The sequence below is a fragment of the Numenius arquata genome, chromosome 1, assembly GCF_964106895.1.
Source record: "Numenius arquata chromosome 1, bNumArq3.hap1.1, whole genome shotgun sequence".
Taxonomy (NCBI): Eukaryota; Metazoa; Chordata; class Aves; order Charadriiformes; family Scolopacidae; genus Numenius; species Numenius arquata.
In genome coordinates, this window is record NC_133576.1 from 43666283 (window position 1) to 43686056 (window position 19774).

Sequence of the window (19774 nt, forward strand, 5' to 3'; positions counted from 1 at the left end):
TTATATTTAAAAAAACAAACAAACAAACAAACAAAAAAACCCACAAAAAAACCCTAGACACATTGCGAAGATTTGAGTCATTGATGGCTTCAGCATGCAAACAGGGCCTCAAGGTTTTTTCTATTACTGCTGGGGTTTTTGTTACTGCTTTTGCAATCCATCACCCTTCTTCTGTGAGTGTATGTGATCGACTTTGCAGACTTCACTTTTTCCCCTCTCTGGGAAAAATTAAGATTGAATATATTCTGTTGTCTCGCATTGTAAATGAACAGCTCATGCATAAGTGTATCTTTTCCTTTTAAAGATCAAGTACATACAAATCTCAAGGGATTGATGTCACAGTTAAGTACAGTCAAGGAAGCTGGACTGGAGTGCTGGGTACAGACGTCATTACTATTCCAAAAGGAATCGATGGCAGCTACACCATCAACATTGCTACCATTCTTGAATCAGAGAATTTCTTCTTACCAGGTGTTAAATGGCACGGGATTCTTGGTCTTGCCTACGATGCCTTAGCCAAGGTGAGTCACATGTTCCCCAGCTATTAAAATAGAGAGTGTAGATGATCTATCAGCATTAGACTCTTCCCTTCCACCCAATCCTTCCTATGGATCTTTTGTTTGTTAAGTTCCAGAAAGAATAAACTGGGTTGTAATGGTACCACAGTCCCATATGGGGATTTAGGCTTTTCTAGTGATGAAGGCTTCCATTTTAGCTCCTTTGGAATGAATAAGCTTTTACAGAGTTTGTAGTACCAGAGGATGGGAGTAAAGGCTTCTGGTATGCGTGTAGAGGGCATTTATGAAGGTTGTGATGATTTCCCTCAAGACTTATTAGTGGACTGATGGACTCTGTTTGGCAAAGCCCCTGACAGTTCGTTCAAAGACATTGTCCATTCATCAAGTAAAAGTTGAGATGGAGGGCATATATAGATAATTTCACAGAATCACAGAATCACATGGGGTTGGAAGGGACCTCCGGAGATCATCTAGTCCCACCCCCCTGCCAGAGCAGGTCCACCTACAGCAGTTTGCACAGGAACTTGTCCGGGCAGGTTTTGAATGTCTCCAGAGAAGGAGACTCCACCACCTCCCTGGGCAGCCTATTCCAGTGCTCTGCTACCCTCAAAGTAAAGAAGTTCCTCCTCCTGTTTAGGTGGAACTTCAAATATTAGCTATAGTGTTTATATGAACATACAACCAAGCACATCCTGTTCTTATGGAGGTAGGAAATTCAGGTAGAAGTTTAAATTAAAACCTAAAATTTTTAGTCTGAAACTTAAAACCTTATAATCTAAAACTGAAAACATTATTGAACTACTACATAGCCATAGTTTTCAACCCACACGTAACCATCTGAGAACTTCACAAACTGAGATATATCCCATTAGAACAAATGATTCAGTACTGTCTGCCTACTCTATAATTAAAAGGCTTTATTCAAGAGTTGCATGATCGTTGTATTGACTTCTGCTGTCCTTGCTGTCATACACTGTCGACAGACAGACAGAGAAGAGCTGCTTCTCAAACTCTGGCTTGGGCAAATAATGTATTCAGGGCATTTATTTTCCCCTTCTTCCAAAGACTTAAGTGTTGTCGGCTTCTGAGGCTGCTCTGTGCTTTGTGTAGTAAGAGCACTTGGCATCTCGCAAGCTAGCCAGGGTCTTTGCCTGTCATGAGATGTGCTTGCACAGAAGTCTGAATTACAATGAAATTGCAGTGCTCTGATAACTGCAAAGACAAGCATGACATGCAGTGTAGGAAAGAACCTGTTGGCCAGTAATCAGTTGAGGTGAGTATGTTTGGATATGAAGTTCCTTAAAAGAAAGAAGAGGAATTAAGGGCCATTGAATTCAAAGTTCATTAGAATTAAACTGTGTGTAAAAACTGAAAATCCTCACTTTAAAATTCTGCCTTTTAACTGTGGAAAGGTGGGAAGGGCAAGTTACATTTGACTGTTCTAATAATCCAAAGCCTTTTCCAAACAGAAAGCATTGGTGAGAGTTTCCGCCTGAAACTAGCATTTGAGTTTGAAAACTACAACTGAAAAATACTCTTGTGCTTTAGGGATTTCTATGACAGTGGTCAAGAGTAAAAGTGTTTTTAAAAACAACAGAAACAGAAAAATGACAGATGTTGGGTTTTTAATGACTTATTATATCTAGAATTTTCATCACCTGGTTGTCAGAAATTCAATTTACTCATGAAAAGTGGTCTTGTTTGAATGATTGGCTCATTTCTGCAAATAAACTTTTTAATGAATACTTCTGCAATTCTTTTGTTTTTTGTTTTGTTTTTCAACACCTTCAAGCCTTCAAGTTCTGTGGAGACGTTCTTTGATTCTCTTGTGAGGCAGGCAAAGATCCCCAACATTTTCTCCTTGCAGATGTGTGGTGCTGGACTGCCTGTTTCTGGAAGTGGTACCAACGGAGGTAGTCTTGTGGGTATCTGTCAATCTGAGAGGGAAGATGTATCTTTGTTAACCTCTCTCCCTCTTTTCTATGACTATCCTACTTCTTCCAAATTTAGCGTTTAAATATATGAAATGTTTTCTATTTTTTTGAGGAAAAGTTAAGCATTTAGGCAAAACTAAAGTGTCTGTTTATTTTCATTCTCCATTCTTTTTTTTCCCCCTCAAGTTTGAGTAAACTTCTGCATTTCAAGTTTAAATTTAATAAAGAAAAACATAAATGTTGTGTTTCCTCGGGCCAGATTCTGTTGCCTTTCCCAAACTGAGTAGTCCCTTACTCAGCTGCTAATCAAAATGCTCTAGCATTTTTTTTATATTATGTGAAAAGGGGGAGAGGAATCAAGGCTCTTTTCCTTTTTTGTAAACAACATATTAAAGGAAAAAGTCTGAAGACCAGATCTTCTGCTTGTTACTCTGGAAAGACTTTCCATCAGTTTTAGTCACACCAAGAATTGGCCATTATTTATCTCGAAGGAGGAGTTGGAATGACTGTTCCCGAATTATGCTGAAATAAGCATATCAGCACAGGTGTTGATCACAAATCGTTATTTTGCTATGAATTCACATACTGTAAATGTTAACATACTTGACATAGATGAAGCCCAAGGGAGAACTTGCTTATGTTAGTTCAGTTCAAAGTCTGATGGTCTAGTATGCTCCCCGTCAGCTTCAGTGTAAGTTTTGATGGAAACTAATAGTGATAGCAATGATAGGATGGTCATCTTCCATTGTGGATGTGGGAAAAAAACTATAGGATATTCTTGAGCAGTATTAAGGCTTTCCTGATCTGATAAAGTGAGTTTATGATGTGCAAGTTTAATATTCTGTCCCATTTTTAAACATTGCCTAGATTAAACCACTGAAGATACTGTTTTGACTTTAAACTTTTTGAGCTTTCCTAGGAGAATCAGTGTAAACTTGTAGATGAGTCTATGATTCTGTGAAGAAGCTGGTAATTTGGCCCAATATGGGAATTCTGGTTGACTGAAGCACAATCTGCTTAATGTCTAGATATTTTATACTGCTTTATTGTTGGCAGAGAATTTGTCAGTGAAATCCTTACAAATAGTGCTAAATTAAAATTTGGATGCCATGTGCATCACAATTAAATATTTTCCTTTTTTCCTGTACTTGTCCCAAAACTAAGCATGTGGGATTTTAAAGCATGTGAATTCCTTTTTCTTTTCCCTCAGGTTCTGGGTGGAATTGAACCAAGTCTGTACCAGGGTGATATTTGGTACACACCTGTCAAAGAGGAGTGGTATTACCAGGTTGAAATTCTCAAACTGGAGGTTGGAGGACAGAACCTCGAATTGGACTGCAGAGAGGTATTTGCGATAATGTGTTTCTGTCTATATAAAATGCAAGCTTGGTTAAGAAAAACACTTAATTGATCAGTTTTGTCTTTACAAGCAGATCTGTAGTGTGGTTTCCTCCAAGAATTAAGGTTGCATGGTAACTTTGCAAAGAAATCAACGTGCCATGTGAAATGTAGTGTGTGCATGAAGCATGCTCAGATTGCTTCAAAGAGGACTTTAAAGTCATTGCTAGTATTTTCAATAAATTAGGGACTAAACTACAAATATGAAGTGAACAGTCCACTGAAAATACTGCTGATGTGATTTGGAAGGGCTCAACCTCTTGACTAGTTTCAGGTGTAACAAAGGTGTCTAAACACTGAAGATTCAAGGAGACAAGAGTCTTTAAACAACTACAGTTTACATAGTAAAATCAAATCAAAGGGTTTTGAGATGATTCTGGTCAAAGAAAGAAAAGGGAAGATTTTGGACTGACCTCTGTGGATATGTCTAAGCATGTAATTCATGATGGCAGTGGACAGGTGTCATCCAGGGAGGCTTCACAAAGCATCTCATCCCTTGCCTCCTTTTTTTATTTTTGTAATCCATTTTTGCTTGCTTCAGCCTTGCAAGTTATTATTCCTGATGGATATGTTTTCTGTTTTTATTAGGAATAATGTTCAGCTATCTCTGGATCAGTCTAATGAGACTGGGTTGTTTCCATTTTTACTCCAATGCAGTTTCATTTTTTTCTGGAGATGTGTGTATGTGTGTGTTTCATTTGTTTCTTACTGTAGCTTGTTGCTATTCATGTTTTGATTTTAGTTCTATAATTTTCATGCCCTGTTTTCATTAGACATCTTAATTTTATCTTATGCTTGTTCTCTTAATTGGAAATCAGTAGAACATGATAATTCTGAAGTTTTTGTAGGTCATACAAATTAAGTGAAATTCATGACAAAAATCTCACGTGTGCATAAATATTGTGTTTCTGTACAAAATATGGAAATCATATTGCCATATAAAATATTTAAAATGAGTCACGTCATCTTTCAATTTAATAAGCAAGGCAAGGCCTATTTAAAAGTCTCTATCTGATATATTGTTAGGAAGGCAAAACTGCTGGTCCTTTAACATAAATGTTTGTGTTGCTTTTCTTTCTTGCCTTAAAAAACAATCAACATGTTTTCAAAGAGGAGCCCTTGTGCTAATGGTTTAATACATGCTGTTTCCAGAAAACAACTCACTTTAAAACCTAGCGGTGTTACGAAAGTTTCCTGTTATTGTCGCTCTTTTCTGAGCCAGGGTTTGCTTTAACATGGTATGTATGAGCACAGTATGCTACTCACTGGTACAAAAGGCATCATTCCTTTCGCGATCAAAGGAGATGTTCCCGCAAAAATTTAGGGGAAGAATAGTAAATTAGGGCTAGTACGATTAAAATTTGGCTAGTTAGGGGCTTGCAGAGGATGCTTAATTAACTGTACAGGACAATGAGCTATGTGCCCTCTCTCCTCTTAGTTGTTTTCTAGGAAATGGAACATTTTTTGTGACCGTCACCAGAGACTACTCCTTTCCTTGCAAGGGAAAAGTAGTCCCCCTGCTTCAATGCCGGGAATCTGTCCAATGTTACGCTGCAGCTGTGGCCTTGAGCCTGGCAGACCAGGGCTGAGAGAAGTACTGAGCTGCTGGCAGTGCTTAAGCTGCACTGCTAAATATTAACCAGGAAGACTAAGAAGGCACAAAGTTACAGTACACTCTACATAGCATGAAAATCCAGGCAATTAATCCCTGGCTGAGCGATCCTGGTACCCCAGGCATTTTGCATGGGTTTATGTTAGCGGTTGACCCGTTTGGCTGTGCCTCCTGCCTACTTTTTTTGCAAGGGTGGCTCTCCAGGATGCTGGTGATTGTGTATTTGCAGTGCAGATCTATTAAAATGGACTCCACAATGCCTTGATATTTCTCTCCACTCCTTGGAAGTATTTCTGAGTGTATAATAAATGGTTTCCTGTTTGCTTTCCTTTAAGATCTGCTTGGCAGCCTATAGAAGCTCTTCTTTCAAAAAAAAAAAATTGTCAGTTACTTTTTTACTTTTGGTGGGTTTTATTTTTGTCACTGCACTAAAGCTATTTCATATGACTTGATAACATCTAAACCAATGTATTTTAAATTCACTTGCCGTTTGACCTCTTTCTAAAAAGTTTGTGCTGTATGTTTCTTTGTGTGTTATGATTGTGCCATAAACATGTCAATGTTCAGTTATATTGATCCTGCTGCCTAAGCTGGTGACAAAAGTAGTTAATGCAAACAGCTGCCACTGCTACTTGCCTTTTTTTTTTTTTCAATTAAACATCATTTTTCAGGAGTTCATGAAAAAAGATGCACCTTTTAAAATATTTATCTATCTGAAGTTTAATGAAATCCCTTAATCTGGGAGTTGGGGGTTTAATAATGAAGATAAATGTTTGCTTAGTTTTCTTTTGCAGATTTTGAGGCAGCAAGATTGAAATTTTATGTTCCTTTGTACTTGTTTTTGTCAGTGTTTTAGTATTGTCCCTCAATGAGGGTTCTTCACCTGGTGTGCGAGACACACTGAGTCAAGACATTTGGTTTTAACTTTGTTCTTTAGACATAATTAGTGGTTTTCAGCAGTCAGGAGAGAAAGGTGTGGCATTTGGCATTTGTAATCTTGAGCCAGTGCCAAACATGACAAGTAATGAGGCCTAATGTTCCCCGACTATTCTTAAGTTAGATAGGCCAATCAGTAAAAGTAGGCTGCCGTATTGTGTTTAAACTCGAGTGAGTTGTTTCCATGATAGCAGAGACCTTGGTTCAGGGCTTGGACATATGTGTAAGCTACATCAGCATGCTTAGCACCGGTCTGTACTGACCGTGAGAGTGTTTCTGCCCAAAGCATGTGGGAGGTAAAGTGGGTTAGCTCACACCTCTGGGAAAGGCCAGGATTTTCTCTTTACAGTGGTTTGGCCATTGGCGCCAGCTGTGGTGACACGCAGTAATTTCTTGAGTGGTGCAGATAAACTCACTCATGGGTCTAGGCTGACTATATCTTGATTTTGCTCTCAGACTTCATCTGAATTCAAGCTGTCAACTAGAGAGAGCTGCTGACAGGTATGACATGCAGCTTTGGGGAGACAGCTACCAAAAAGAAACAGCTTTGTTGTTGTTGTGAAACAATGGAATCTGCATTACCTTAAGTTACAGTGTGTAACTTCTCTCTTTTTTTCCCCCCTCCCTAGTATAATGCCGATAAAGCGATAGTAGACAGTGGAACCACGCTTCTCCGCCTGCCCCAGAAAGTCTTCAGTGCTGTTGTGCAAGCAATAGCACACACGTCCCTGGTAAGCTAATGTCATTAAGTCTGCTTAAATGTTAGATACCTATTAAGTGATCCCACAATCTTTGAAAAGAGTGTCATCTTTGCTATCTGCATTGTAAGTCACAGGGTTTTAACCTGAGAGGAGCAGAATAATTTCTGGTCTACTCCTGTTAATAAGTGAGAAATGACTGATAGTCTTTGATGGAAATGGAAAAGGGAAAAGAAGAGGTGAAAAGGGAAAGGAAGGAGGGAAAAGGGTGTCCAAGTACAGACAAGAAGTGTGTGTATGGAAATGCATCAGAAATAGTGCAGAGATGGAATATTTTGTTCTAAGCATTTCAGAAACGCTGACGTAATCCCTGTTGCTCTGATGCAAAGTATTAAGAGTGCAAAAATCAGTCCTTTCATTCAAAACAGTGTTTATAAAGTAGAAGAACCTGCTACTGCAAGCAGTTCCTTTCCAAGTATAATTCTTACTGTTGTATAGAATGGATGCCATTCATTAGGATTATTCATATCAATAAAGCTGCTTTTGACCTTCATTATTGAATTATTTATGTTTAAAACTGTCTTTCTTTGGAAATAGAGTGGGATTTAGAAGTAAGGCATGGGAATGGTGGATTTCTCTGACTGTAGAGTAACTGAAACAGCATTTTCTAGTTAATAAAAACTATTCATAAATTTTGGTTGAATACAATGAACAGCACCAAGAAGGTTAAAGATGAAGAATAAATCTCAGATATTTCAAAATGAACAATTTTAATATTTTTGACATGGATTCACAATCAGACAGCAGTAGTCATTGGAAATCACGGGAAATACAGTAATGAGACTGGTGGCCGGCTGCCCGAAAGACAGAGTATTTGCCTGTATGCTGATAATTCAAGATTGAGATCCTTTTCCTACATGACTGAGAGCAGAGATTTGGCATGAAGTATTCTTCACTGCCTGCAGGTGTCCAGTATCTGAAATAAATGTATCAGCTATCTCATGAAGCTTGGCTTCCCCGGTTGAAAAGTTCTTCTCTTTGCAAAGCACTTAAGTATTGACTGGAATAATTTCAGTCAAGGGCGGGGGGGGGACGGACGGACGGACTGAAAGAAGCCTACCCAAGAGCTCTTGTAATGGCACCTTGTGGATAGGACATCCTCCTGTGAAGTGGGTCACAGTGGTCCGCACTCCTCTGTGATGTTGGTCAGGACATTTGAACTAGGGCCTTCCACATGACAAGTAAATGGTCAATTGATCGATGAGGTATTAGAGGGAAACCACTCACTCACTCTGCTTAATGTTTTTTGTTCTTGCTATTAAAAATGCATAAACTGACTGTTCTCTTCTAGGGTTTCTTATTAATCTCAAGGACCTTGCTGCTGTACCCTTTTCCCTCCACACACACCAAAAATTACTTTCACAGCTCTAAACAAAGGAGATAGTCTTTTAAATAAGAAGGTAGTTACAAGATGTAAGGATCAGATTCCAGCTGTGTAGGAGCAATGTCAGGAAAATGGGTATTTTCAGCAATTGTACCATGGCATCACAACCGTACACTTAGCACTCTGTGCTTCTGGCAGGCTATGTACCACTGAAATATAAAAGCATCTGCTGTAGTCAGACATATTTCTTTGACCACAGGTGAACCAGGTTAACAAGTTCCTGCTCCTAGCAGCTTGTTACAAGCTTCCCAGGAAGATGTTATTGCCCCCTCAGATATGCTGAGATAACTGCGTGTGAAGCATTCCTTTATTCCATTAAAAACCAAGGCTGTGAGCTTTATGCTCTTTAGTGGTGCAGATTATTTTCTAAACCTTACTTATTTGGACTAAGTCTTTTAGGAAGCAGCTATAGATGCAGTTTGACGTTGGCAGGTCTGAAAGGTGGTGGTTTTGCCAGATGGGCAGAGATGAGCCAAAGAGGGGTGGCAGCTACTACAGTTCACTGAGCTTAAGTCAGAACAGCGTGTTTACTCACAGTATTAATATAATGCTAAGTTAATAAGTTGAAGAAAGGAGGGCTCAAATAAACCTAATATCTTTATTTTAATAACCTTTTAGGTATCATACAGCCAAATCCCCCCCAATGCATTTCTTCAGCGTACATACATTTCTTCAGCATACAGAAGCAAGGCAAAGAAATGCAATGTAATAAGCAGTCTTTCTGGGAAATGAAAGTAGGCACTTAAAATAGAGCACTTTATAGACTTGGTCTGTTCAGTCTGGGTGCTATCTTGCAGTTTTCCTCAGATCATAAGCTCTGCTTTCCAAGAGAAAATGGAAAGAGAGGAGAACTATATTTTTCAGCAGGTCTGGCCTGGGACTTAGCTGTGAGGGGCAGAGTATTCTGGCCTGTGCCAAGAGGTGTTCTTCAGCATGCATTGAGAGTTAAGGGTAAAAGCAGTCTGTTTGTGATGGTAAGTCTCATTGTGTGTTTACATGAGTGTACACTTGTTGGCCCAGGAACAGAAATGAGCACCTGGAAATATTAAGTCTCTAATACTGTGCAGCCCTAACAAAGATTTCATTGACAGGAATGTGAGGTGGGGTGAACACTTGTCACCTGTAAAATGCCATATGGCTAATATATGAGCTGATGTTTAGAAAATAATTGATATCACAGATAAATACAGGTAAGAGGAGTGGACAGGCTGGATTCCATCTTTCTTCTTCACCAAAATGGGAGGCTTCTGCTGTGCAGTGTGAAAACAAGATACTGCCTTCCTTCACATGAGAATAAGAGCTAGAGCAATATAATGCGCTCAAATAAGGAAGGTTTTTCGTCTGATCTGGAAGCAGATCAGCTTCAGGGAGCACGAACGTTAGACAAGATGTTTGTCTTAGGCAAACAAGCTCTGTAGGAGTTTGGGTTTTGCTTTGTTAGTGCCATGGATATATTAAGAAGTACTCTTAAACAACCTTATTTCAAAAGCATGTCAAGTTGTATTGGTAGGGAGTGGCAGGGCAGCAAGAGAAACCGAGAGACATGTTTCTTCCCATTGACTATAGCAGACTTTGATTCCCTTAAATGCCAGGAGATGTTGGCTTAGCCCTTGACTTCAAAACCCTAAAGTTGTGTAAGAAGCTGTAGGTATGTGAGGAAGGAAGATGACTCCATTACATATTCATCTGGTTTGTATTTTGGTTTGTGTTTTACAAAAAATGTCTGCTGCTTCAAAACGTTGCTGTTTGGTCAGAGCTGTTCAGAGAAGATGCAGATAGGTAGTAAAAGCCCGTTGATGCTTTGTGTCTTTGCGGTACTGATTGCTCAGGGAGGCCATACATGTTCATTGCAGAAGTGGAAGTAAGGAGACACAGATGGGGAGGGAAGGGAGGGCTAAACTTGCTTTTGCCTCTTCCCTCTTCTTCCAAGTCATAATGGGTTACAAAGCACCTCGATTTTTGTGTTGGGTTTTTGCTTTGATCGTTAAAGAAAAAGCTCTTTGTCAGACTCTTCTTCATGCCTGAATTTCTCCATGGGAATAGAAGAAATATAAAATAGTGGTAGTGATCATTAACAAAAATCTATCAAAGTGTACGTAATCTGCATGTAACACTTTTTTTTTTTTTTTTTTAATAGATACAAGAATTCTCTTCTGGTTTCTGGACTGGTTCACAACTTGCATGCTGGGACAAAACCGAAAGACCCTGGTCCTTATTTCCCAAACTCTCCATTTACTTGAGGGATGAAAACTCCAGCAGGTCATTTCGGATCTCTATCCTACCACAGGTCTCAACCTTCTTTGTTTATTCAGTTAGGAATTTATTTTTACTGTTATAAAACACATGCTCTTAAAAAATAGGAGCTATTTTTAGCAGTAATAGAGAACTGGCTTATTGCATGCAAGGGAAATATTTTTAAATCAAATTTTTTAAATCAAATTTTAAATAGGGAAAACAACAATCTTGTCAAACCTAAAACCAAAACAAGAAAAACAGTTTCCCTCTGAGTATAGTCCATGTAGTTGGAAATTATTTTTTTCAAGTTGTCAGGAAAAATAGGAAAGTTTTTGTTGTGTTTTCATGAGCTTTAGCCACAATAGATGTCAATACAGAGTGTCTCTGCTTATTTTGATCTTCTTGTTTTGGGAAGCAAATTGATTTGTTTTTCATGGCCTTCTGAGCTGGCGCACTTCTTCTGAATATGACAGTCTTGGCAATGAGCCTATGTGATCCCTTCACCAGTTTCTGTAACTTTGTTGGTTTAGCTTTTATTAATATTCCATCCCAGCTTTTAGAATATAATGTGCCACTTCTGGTTTTCCTCTCTGGCTTTCCCTCCCAGTATGGGTTGCAAAACAGGCTAGTATCCTCTAACATTACTGAAACAGTCTTTTACCTCAGGGGATGGTCAGGAGCAAAGGGGAGAATGAACCTATTAAGTACATTCTACCTTGAAATATAGGAAAGCCTTATGATAAGCTTTTTCTGTATTGATCATGTAGCTTGGCAATCTTTCATCTTCCCTGAGGAGACAAGGGGTAAGATGTGACTTGAATTTATAAATCTAGAGCCTTGAAGCTGACACCAAGTGCTCTTTGAATCAATTCCATTCTGATAATTTTTTTAATAATAAAATTATTCTCTAATTTGAGTTCATATCCCAAGATCTTTCTCAGCTACCCTTCCCTTACAGAAAACAGAATAAAAAGTGGCTGTCATGAATTTGTTGTTGACTTTCACATGGTGACTGACTGTATTCAAATTTAAGCTTAGAATCCAAGAGCTTTACCTTTTACCTACTTGTAAGCTTTGACCAGTTTTAAATCATGTTCAGAAATCTGTTTGCCCCTATTCATTCTCTATTTTCAGGGGAGTTTGAGTGCTTGAATATAAAAATCATAAGGCCTGGACTGGTAAGTAAGTACTGTGTGTTGTTGCTTCTTACACTGTGCCTTTTTTTTTTTTTTTTTTAATAGCTTTATATTCAACCCATCCTTGGAATAGGAGAGAACTTACAGTGCTACCGTTTCGGCATCTCTTCCTCCACGAATGCTCTAGTTATTGGTGCTACAGTCATGGAAGGCTTCTACGTAATATTTGACAGAGCCCAGAGGAGAGTGGGCTTTGCAGTGAGTCCATGTGCAGGTAAGAGAACTTAGGTTCAGGTTCAGGACTTGGTGAGTGAGGAAACACCTGCTCTCTCAGAGAAACACATTTGCCACTTACCTGATGGGGAAAAGCATGGTTACTCATGAAGCGTGAAGGCTATATTTTTTAGCAATTCCAAGATATTCAGATTTCAAGGAGAGGGGAAAAAAAAAAAAAAGCTGTATTGCATGCAACAGCCTTTTGGCATGAAGTAAACCAGCCTCAACTCTGGGTATCTTAGCTGCGTTCTTCCCTCTGAGAGAAGATCTTCTTCCTGAGACATCTGTCTGTGTGCGCAGTTTCCCCCACAGTTACATGAGACAAGTCTCTGTTTTTAATGTCGCTTCTTTTTTGTGTGGTTCCTGTTCTAATTTGCGGATAAATGGATTCGTCAACTAACTTTTGCAATATGCAGTGAAGTACCTTATCCCCTCTTTCGTCTAAATGCAAATTGTGCCTTTTCAGCCTCTCAGAAATACTCAAAGAAAGAGCTAAGATGACAATGGGACTCAAATTTAGACTTGTGGTGTTTGCGTTTGTTTCTAAACAAATAGTTTTCTAAGTGTAAGTAGAAAGCCATTAATTTTTTAATTAGCTGCTGAGGAAATGTCAAAAAGCACGTACTTTTTGGCTGATTTTACAGTGCTGGTTAACTTTCTTGCTTTTTCATAATTTCCCTTATCTCACCAAGGGTAGCTAAACCCAAAAGTTTTGGGGTTTCCTCCCCTTGTTGTTGAGACATTGCTTTGGCACCACAAGAACATACAAGTGGGAGAGGACTGGAAGGTCCCAAACAGAAGTGGTCTATGCCTGGAAAAAACATCGTGTCATCTGAGATTTGCATGAGAAAAGGAGTATGACTGACAGTGCTTCTTTAATCCTCAGTATTTATGTTAGAGAGGGTAAAGGCAGTAAGTACTTGAGTGCTTAGTGTAACCAGGTAATTGAGGGGAAAAAAGAGATACACTAGCTAGCTGAGTTGTAGCTCCAGGGCATTTTAAAAGCTTTTTGGTTTTTTTTTTCTATATCTCCATTGATAATGGGTTCAAAATTGTCATCTTTGAGGTTGCTACGAGAGAAAATCTAGATATTGATGTGAGTTGCTTAATGATGACCTCTGTGAGGTACCATGCAGTCATGAAAGACACATTTTGAATGCATCTGGAAGGAAAGTGTAACTAGACAAATACTGCAGACCAGGTTTTCCTGCCTTTCATTCTTCCTTGTGCTTCCTGACTGCAATTTTAGCAAGCGTAGAGCTGCCTTCTGTCCCTGCCACGCTGCAGCCATTAATGGAGAGGGGAGGGGGCATTTTGACAGAACATATTGACCAACATGGTCAGCAGGGGATACGAGCCAGCTGGTGCTCATAAGAACTGCTTTGACAGCACTTCTTTGTTGAGAAAAGAATCAGGGAACCATAATAACACCTTAATGTTAACATTGCTACATAGAAGCGTAGAGTTTGGCCACTTCATGTAGTTCTGCCAGCCTCGTCTAGAGAAGAAGAACAGAAATTAAATCTGAATTTACATGAGCTTGGACACATGAGGATACCCAGCTGGTGCTAGAAGGCATTTCCTCCTTGTTTCTTTGTCCGTGTTTCATGCATATGTCTAACCTAGCATCATGGGAACTTAGCTTCTTGAGAAATCAGATGACACAAGCCACTGACTGAGACAAGATATACTGATTTGTCAGGCTCCACCCACATGGGGCAGATGACATTTTGCTGGATGTGCCAGATATTCTGAATTCACTTCTTCACAGCTTGCGGTTTCCATATTTAACACTACTTTCATCAGAAAACCACAACTGTGAGTGGTGAGCAGGCAGTGCAGTGTGAGGGATTAAGCTGCCTAACTGGCTTCCTGTGGAGGCCAGCCATGTCCTCCATAGCAACTATATTAATGTAATTTATTTGGAGCTTTTTAGTCTGCTTGTGGGCATAAATTAAATCGAATTACTGGTGGCATAAATCTTCAGAAACAGAGAAATATAAAAGACCATTTGGAGTGGCTTTGCAGTGATCTATGCTTTCTTGTTTACAGTAGAGTGTTAACGTTAAATATAAGTCCATGTTTATATAAGATATTAAATGGGTACGTGCTGAATACAAAAATGAGGGGAACAGGACTAAAAGCCTTAACTTCTTCGAACTCTCAGGTTTCTATTGAGACTTGGCTAGAGATGAGAACTGACATTCCACAATAATCCTTGTACCATTTTCATTCTTCAGGATGTACGAAGAGTGAGGAGAGTTAGACAGATGGCTGCAGGAAGCTATTCCATTGTAGCAGGCAAAGAAATAAAGAAATTTGCTTTTTCCTCAATACGTGAAACCCTTTAAGACTTATTCTGCCTGCTACTAATTTCAAGTTGTTTCAAGTTGCCGGTTGATAATTTCAGGGATAGTCTACTGTTTACAGGATGACAAAGGTTTTGGATCAGGTCCCTTCTTGAGACAAGATGTTCAAATCAAGTATTAGTGAAGCAACCTAATGGTACCTTGGAATTGGGCAGAATTAGACCCCTAGTAATTTCATAGCAAGTGAGAAGATTGTAGGAGCAAGACGGGTATTTTTTAGGGAAGAAATGCACCAAGCACTGAAATCATAAATGACTTCTACACTGAACTGTGATGAGACAGAATGCACCCAAATTTGTGAGCACTAAATTCAGGAGAATGGATGGCATGATGCTTCAGTCCAGAAAGACCTTGGTAACCCTGAGCACTGGGCAGCAGAAACCTCAAGAGTTTCAGCGAACAGAAGTGCAGAGTTCTGCACCTTGAGCAGAAAACCACCCTGCATGGGTACAGTCTGGGAAGGGACTGGCTGAATAGCGGCTCTGCAGAAAAAGAACTGGGGATTATGGTGGGCCCTAAGTTGGGTACAAGCTGCAGGTGAGTGCAAATGAATCTACAAACCAAAGGGCAATATCCACCAGTTACATTCCGGAACGTTGAAGTTGGACATGAGGAATTTCATCTTCACCAGGAGGGTGGTACAGCACTGAAACAGGCTGCCCAGAAGGATCGTGGGGTCTCCATCCTCCAGGTTTTACAAGACCTGGCTGGATAAAGCTGCAGCTGACATGATCTACTGATGGTGACAGTCCTGCTCTGAGTAGGAGTCTGCTCTAGGTGATATCCAGAGGCTCCTTCCAAGCAGCACTTTCAATTTTATGATAAATTCGATCTAACTTCAAGTTTGCTTCCTTTCCATACTGTCCAAGATGCTGAGTGAGTGAGAGTGAGTGTGTTTGAGTTGTACAGAAATGTTACACAATAGTGTTTTTCCAGAGGTGCTGTTTTTGTCTTGTAATCATCAATAATGAAGAAAATCACATTTCTTCAAGGTCAAGAATTTATTGTAGGTAGGTACCACAAGATATTCTAAAAAAAATATGCCAAAATATCCTAATTCAGCTAATGTGTAATACGCTAAGTGTGTATGACTACTAGTTTATATGTTAAGGGCTTGTTTTGAACAATTTAGGCAAATTTCCTCTCTTTTGATTTCCTCTGAGGTTCTCTGGGGGTGGAAGAGAGTATGGGAAAACTTTTCTTTTCGGAGGGAAGAAAGCAGAGGCTGTGCTGCACTCAGGCATTCTCAAAATGTAATTTAAAATGTCAGCCACTATGGCAACAGTTTTGTATTGCCTTTTTTAATAGGAGTAATTATTGTACTCAAGCCAAATAATGAGTAATTAGGGACTGTTTATTTTCAAAGCTATCTCTGAGGTGGAAAATTGTGCAGCTTTTTTTTTTTTCACTTCTTCAAAATACTGAATTCCTAAGTAGGAATACTTATGCTCTGCATTTCACATTAGTATTACATGTGGTTTAGTTTGGGTTTGCTGCAGGACTTCATAGGGACAGATGAAATGATGTGAGGGGATGAGATGTCCAGAAGAAACAACTGCATGGTAGACTAAGTGCAATACCGGGACTCTGAACAAAAGGGATTTCTGCCACAAACCTTCTAGGTAGTCTTTACAAGTCTGTCCACTACTGTGCAGCTCCCTTACCATATCTATGTAACAGCAGTGTCTTGGCAAAGATACGCTGACAATATAGGGTGCACGGGCCAGGTTATTACCATCTGATGAGTTGAGAGAGTATGTGTTTGGTATTCACCAGTGTTAGGGTGCTTGTGGGTGCAGCCTCAGGTTTCACCCAGCCCACTCTAACAGCCTAGTGCTGCTGAAGGAGGCTTCCCACGCTTGCAGCTGGAGAAGGGTTGGTTCAGTTGAGTGATCCTACAGAAGATTCCTCGTTTGGGCATTTTGTTTGTTATGACAGGTCGGTTTTCCATCAGATCAGCGAGTTGTCCTGTCTCTCCTTGCAGCCCACCAGTCGCTAGCACCAATACAAAAAGACAGCGAGCGGCAGGAGTGAGGTTGAGCACGACTGTCTCTTTTAGCCGCAGCCCACGATTAAGTTGAATTAAGTCTAATGAGTCTTAAACCTTATGAGGTGTTTGGAAGCCAGGGACTGAATATCAACTAAAATTTCTCCCAATAAATTGCAGATAAAGCAGCCCACCTATTCCGCATTTGTTTCTCCACAAAGAACCTTAAAGGCCACCTTCCTGCCTTTCCAAAACCCAGGCTTCTCTCTTCCTTCCAAAGGGCATTTTATGCTAATCTCTTTAAACATGCTTTCAGGAGTCGCGTCTAAGATATGTGTAAATAAGAGGTACTGTTTACAGTAGCCAGGATCACTTACAATTTGGCAAGACTGTGTCTGTGTTTAAAATGAACAAGAAATTAAGCAGGTAAGTTAAAACTGAGGCCTTTGTAAGAAATACACAAATGTGGTTTGAAGTATCTGACTGGAGAAGTGAATTACAACTGTTTGGAAGACTTGTTAAAATGCACAGACAGCACTAACTGCAGGCTCCAAGTTGCCCCAAGCAAACTAAAAGGTATCTGTCCTTCCCTGGCCACATACCTGCAGATGGGAAATGCTCCGAGTATTTTGTTGCCCTAGGCAACTCACTTGCTCTGCCTTTACAATACACAATACGCCTAGCCCTGTCCACAACTCAGGGGAACTTTGCTGCTCTTGCCACGGTTACTGTGACAACCGTGGGCAGCATAACCCTTTAACAAATACTGGTTGAACAAGTAGGGGTTTGTGATGGTAATGAAACAAGTCACACAGACTGTGATGTTATCGAGATGGATGGCTGTTCGAAAAAACGGAAGCTGCCAAGGCACACCTTCTTGCTTCTTGCCTTAGATTTGTCATCTCTGTTTTTCGAGCTGCTTGGTTAGCTTCTCCCTCCCTGCCCAACAGCACTGCTCCTTCATGTCCCAGCTTCTCGCTCCTGACATTGACCTTCCTCTCCACCGTTCCCCTCTTCTGTACAGCTGCCACCCAGCTTTCCTGCCTCAGCCTCTTCTTCTGAATTTTCACCTCCACTCACAAGAGTATGTGTGCTGCTTTCCACCCTGCACCTTGTGTTTAGGATACAGTCCTTTAAGGTATCTATGAAGCTAATGATCATGCATGCTGCTCCCTAAGACTCCAGAAGATAGCAAACGCAGAAGATGTAAGAATCATCTGAGGTACTCTTCCAGTTGCTGCCAGAAACAAAAAAAGCTGCCCAGACCCTGACCTGCTCCAGTGTAGGTGTTACAGGATTTTTAAGCTTTGTTAAATTGACATTTCTGACCAGTTAGTCCAGACAGAAAAGGTGATCAAGTGGCTTGGGCTTTAATTTGGACTGTGGGAAACTGGATTTAAATGTCTGCTGTCTTGTTGACAGCCTGTGTAGATGTGGGAGTATCATGATCTCCTTTTGCTTCAGATTCCCATTTTAGAAATATGGCATACTAGTACTCTTATTGCAATGAGAAAGGCAATAAAACAGGAGCATACCAAGATGTGTGATGATGGACGAGAAGGGATATATAGGCATTTAAGCTAGATCTTTTGTTATTTGCTTTTAAATGGTGTCTATAGACTTAATGTTTTCTTTTTGTAATTTCTTAGAAGTTGATGGCTCTCCAGTATCTGAGATTGAAGGCCCTTTCACAACAGCAGATGTTGCAAGCAACTGTGTTTCTAGCGTTTCTTTCCATGAACCAGTGTTGTGGATTGCCTCCTATGCTCTCATGAGCCTGTGTGGAATTATCCTCCTTGTATTGATCATCCTGCTGCTCATTCCACCGCGGTGTCAGCATCGCTACACTGACAATGACGTGGTCAATGACGAATCCTCCTTAGTGCGTCACCGATGGAAATGAGAAACGTGATCGTGAAACCTGGGACTCAAACAGGATGAAGAACAAAGTACTTTGCCAAGGGGAAGAAGCCAAATGCCTCGGTCCTTTCTGCGTTCATTACAAATTGCTGTTGAAATCCCGCCAAATACCCTGCATCATAACTTTTTTAAGCTTTATTTTCTAACACCGATTCTGAACCAAAGCACTGTTAACCACCTTTTAAGTGCTACGGTACTGGATTTGTTACTGCAGTACAAGGAGCCTTTATGCTCTCAAAAGTACCTTCTTTAAAAAAAAAAAAAAGGAAAAAAAAAAAGAGAAAAAAACCCATCATGGTGTTCTTCCACTGTCTGAACAAAATTGTTCATCCCTCTTTCACAAAAAAAAGGAGCTGTCAGTATTTTCTAACTAATCAATCCCTGACTGTAGAAAAAGAGAAAAAAACTTAACAATCTTTCTTATTAATTGCATTAAATGAATACTGCTTTCTGTTTACATCAATTCATTTTGAAACTGTGTTTATGGTGCGGGGGAGGGAGAAAGGTCAGACTTAAGCAGCAGAGAAAAGCAAAAGAAGAAATGTTGGGTTTTGAGGTTTTTTCCTCAAGATCACTGCTGCCACTTGAGAGGGTTGCCCTTCATGAGTGTCATTACAAAATAGTTTGAGGAAATGGAAACTGGGAAACAAACTTGTTCAGCCTTAGTATAAAACAAGACTACCTCTCTTAATTTACAAGGATGCTACCACTGGTAAGCATGTGGCTTAGAACTGGTCTTAAGCACAAGACGCTCCATACAACCAAATGCAACTCCTTGGCTTTGAAGCAGTGGATTTTATAAAAATTAATACTTCATGACTTTGATGCACAAAAGAAGCCTTTCAGTTTTCCCCCTAATGGGGGGGTTTATGGGGTTTGTTGTTTTTTCTGAGTTGAGGATGACTGATACTTAGAAAGGCTGGTCTGCGTGTGTATGGACAGATGATAAAGCTAAGGTCCATGTTTTGCCATCTCTCTTGGTATTCCTAGTGAGCCTACTGTAACAAAAAGGAAACAACAGAATGAGAAAGACAGCGCTTTTTTTTTGGCTGAGCACAGTAACCTAGACGTTCAAGGGAGAAATATCTCTCTTCACGGACAGACTGTGAAGTGAAAATCTTAATGCTGGCTTGTTTTTCAATTTGAATGGCAGTTGGAGGGGTTTGGTTTAGCTTCACCAGTGTGTCAATCAAGTGAAAAGTGTATGTACTGACTGGCTGAAAACAAACATGTGGTAAGACTGAAAACAATAGGTGAAGAGAGCAGGGAAGAATGTATTTGACTATACCTCCATTGTGCAAGGGTAGATCT

At 39.9% G+C, this 19774-nt stretch overlaps 1 protein-coding gene across 1 annotated transcript in view; it reads left to right on the forward strand.

The window, feature by feature from the left end:
• BACE2 (beta-secretase 2) overlaps window positions 1-18713 on the forward strand; it is a 49786-nt gene extending 31073 nt beyond the window's left edge. Inside the window, exons 3-9 of the mRNA XM_074146768.1 lie at window positions 305-521; window positions 2311-2439; window positions 3663-3797; window positions 7028-7129; window positions 10678-10827; window positions 12017-12185; window positions 18193-18713. Coding sequence (XP_074002869.1) covers window positions 305-521; window positions 2311-2439; window positions 3663-3797; window positions 7028-7129; window positions 10678-10827; window positions 12017-12185; window positions 18193-18446 — 1156 coding nt within the window. The 3' untranslated portion in view covers window positions 18447-18713. The remainder of the gene's footprint in view (window positions 1-304; window positions 522-2310; window positions 2440-3662; window positions 3798-7027; window positions 7130-10677; window positions 10828-12016; window positions 12186-18192) is intronic.
• The last annotated feature ends 1061 nt before the right edge of the window (window positions 18714-19774 follow it).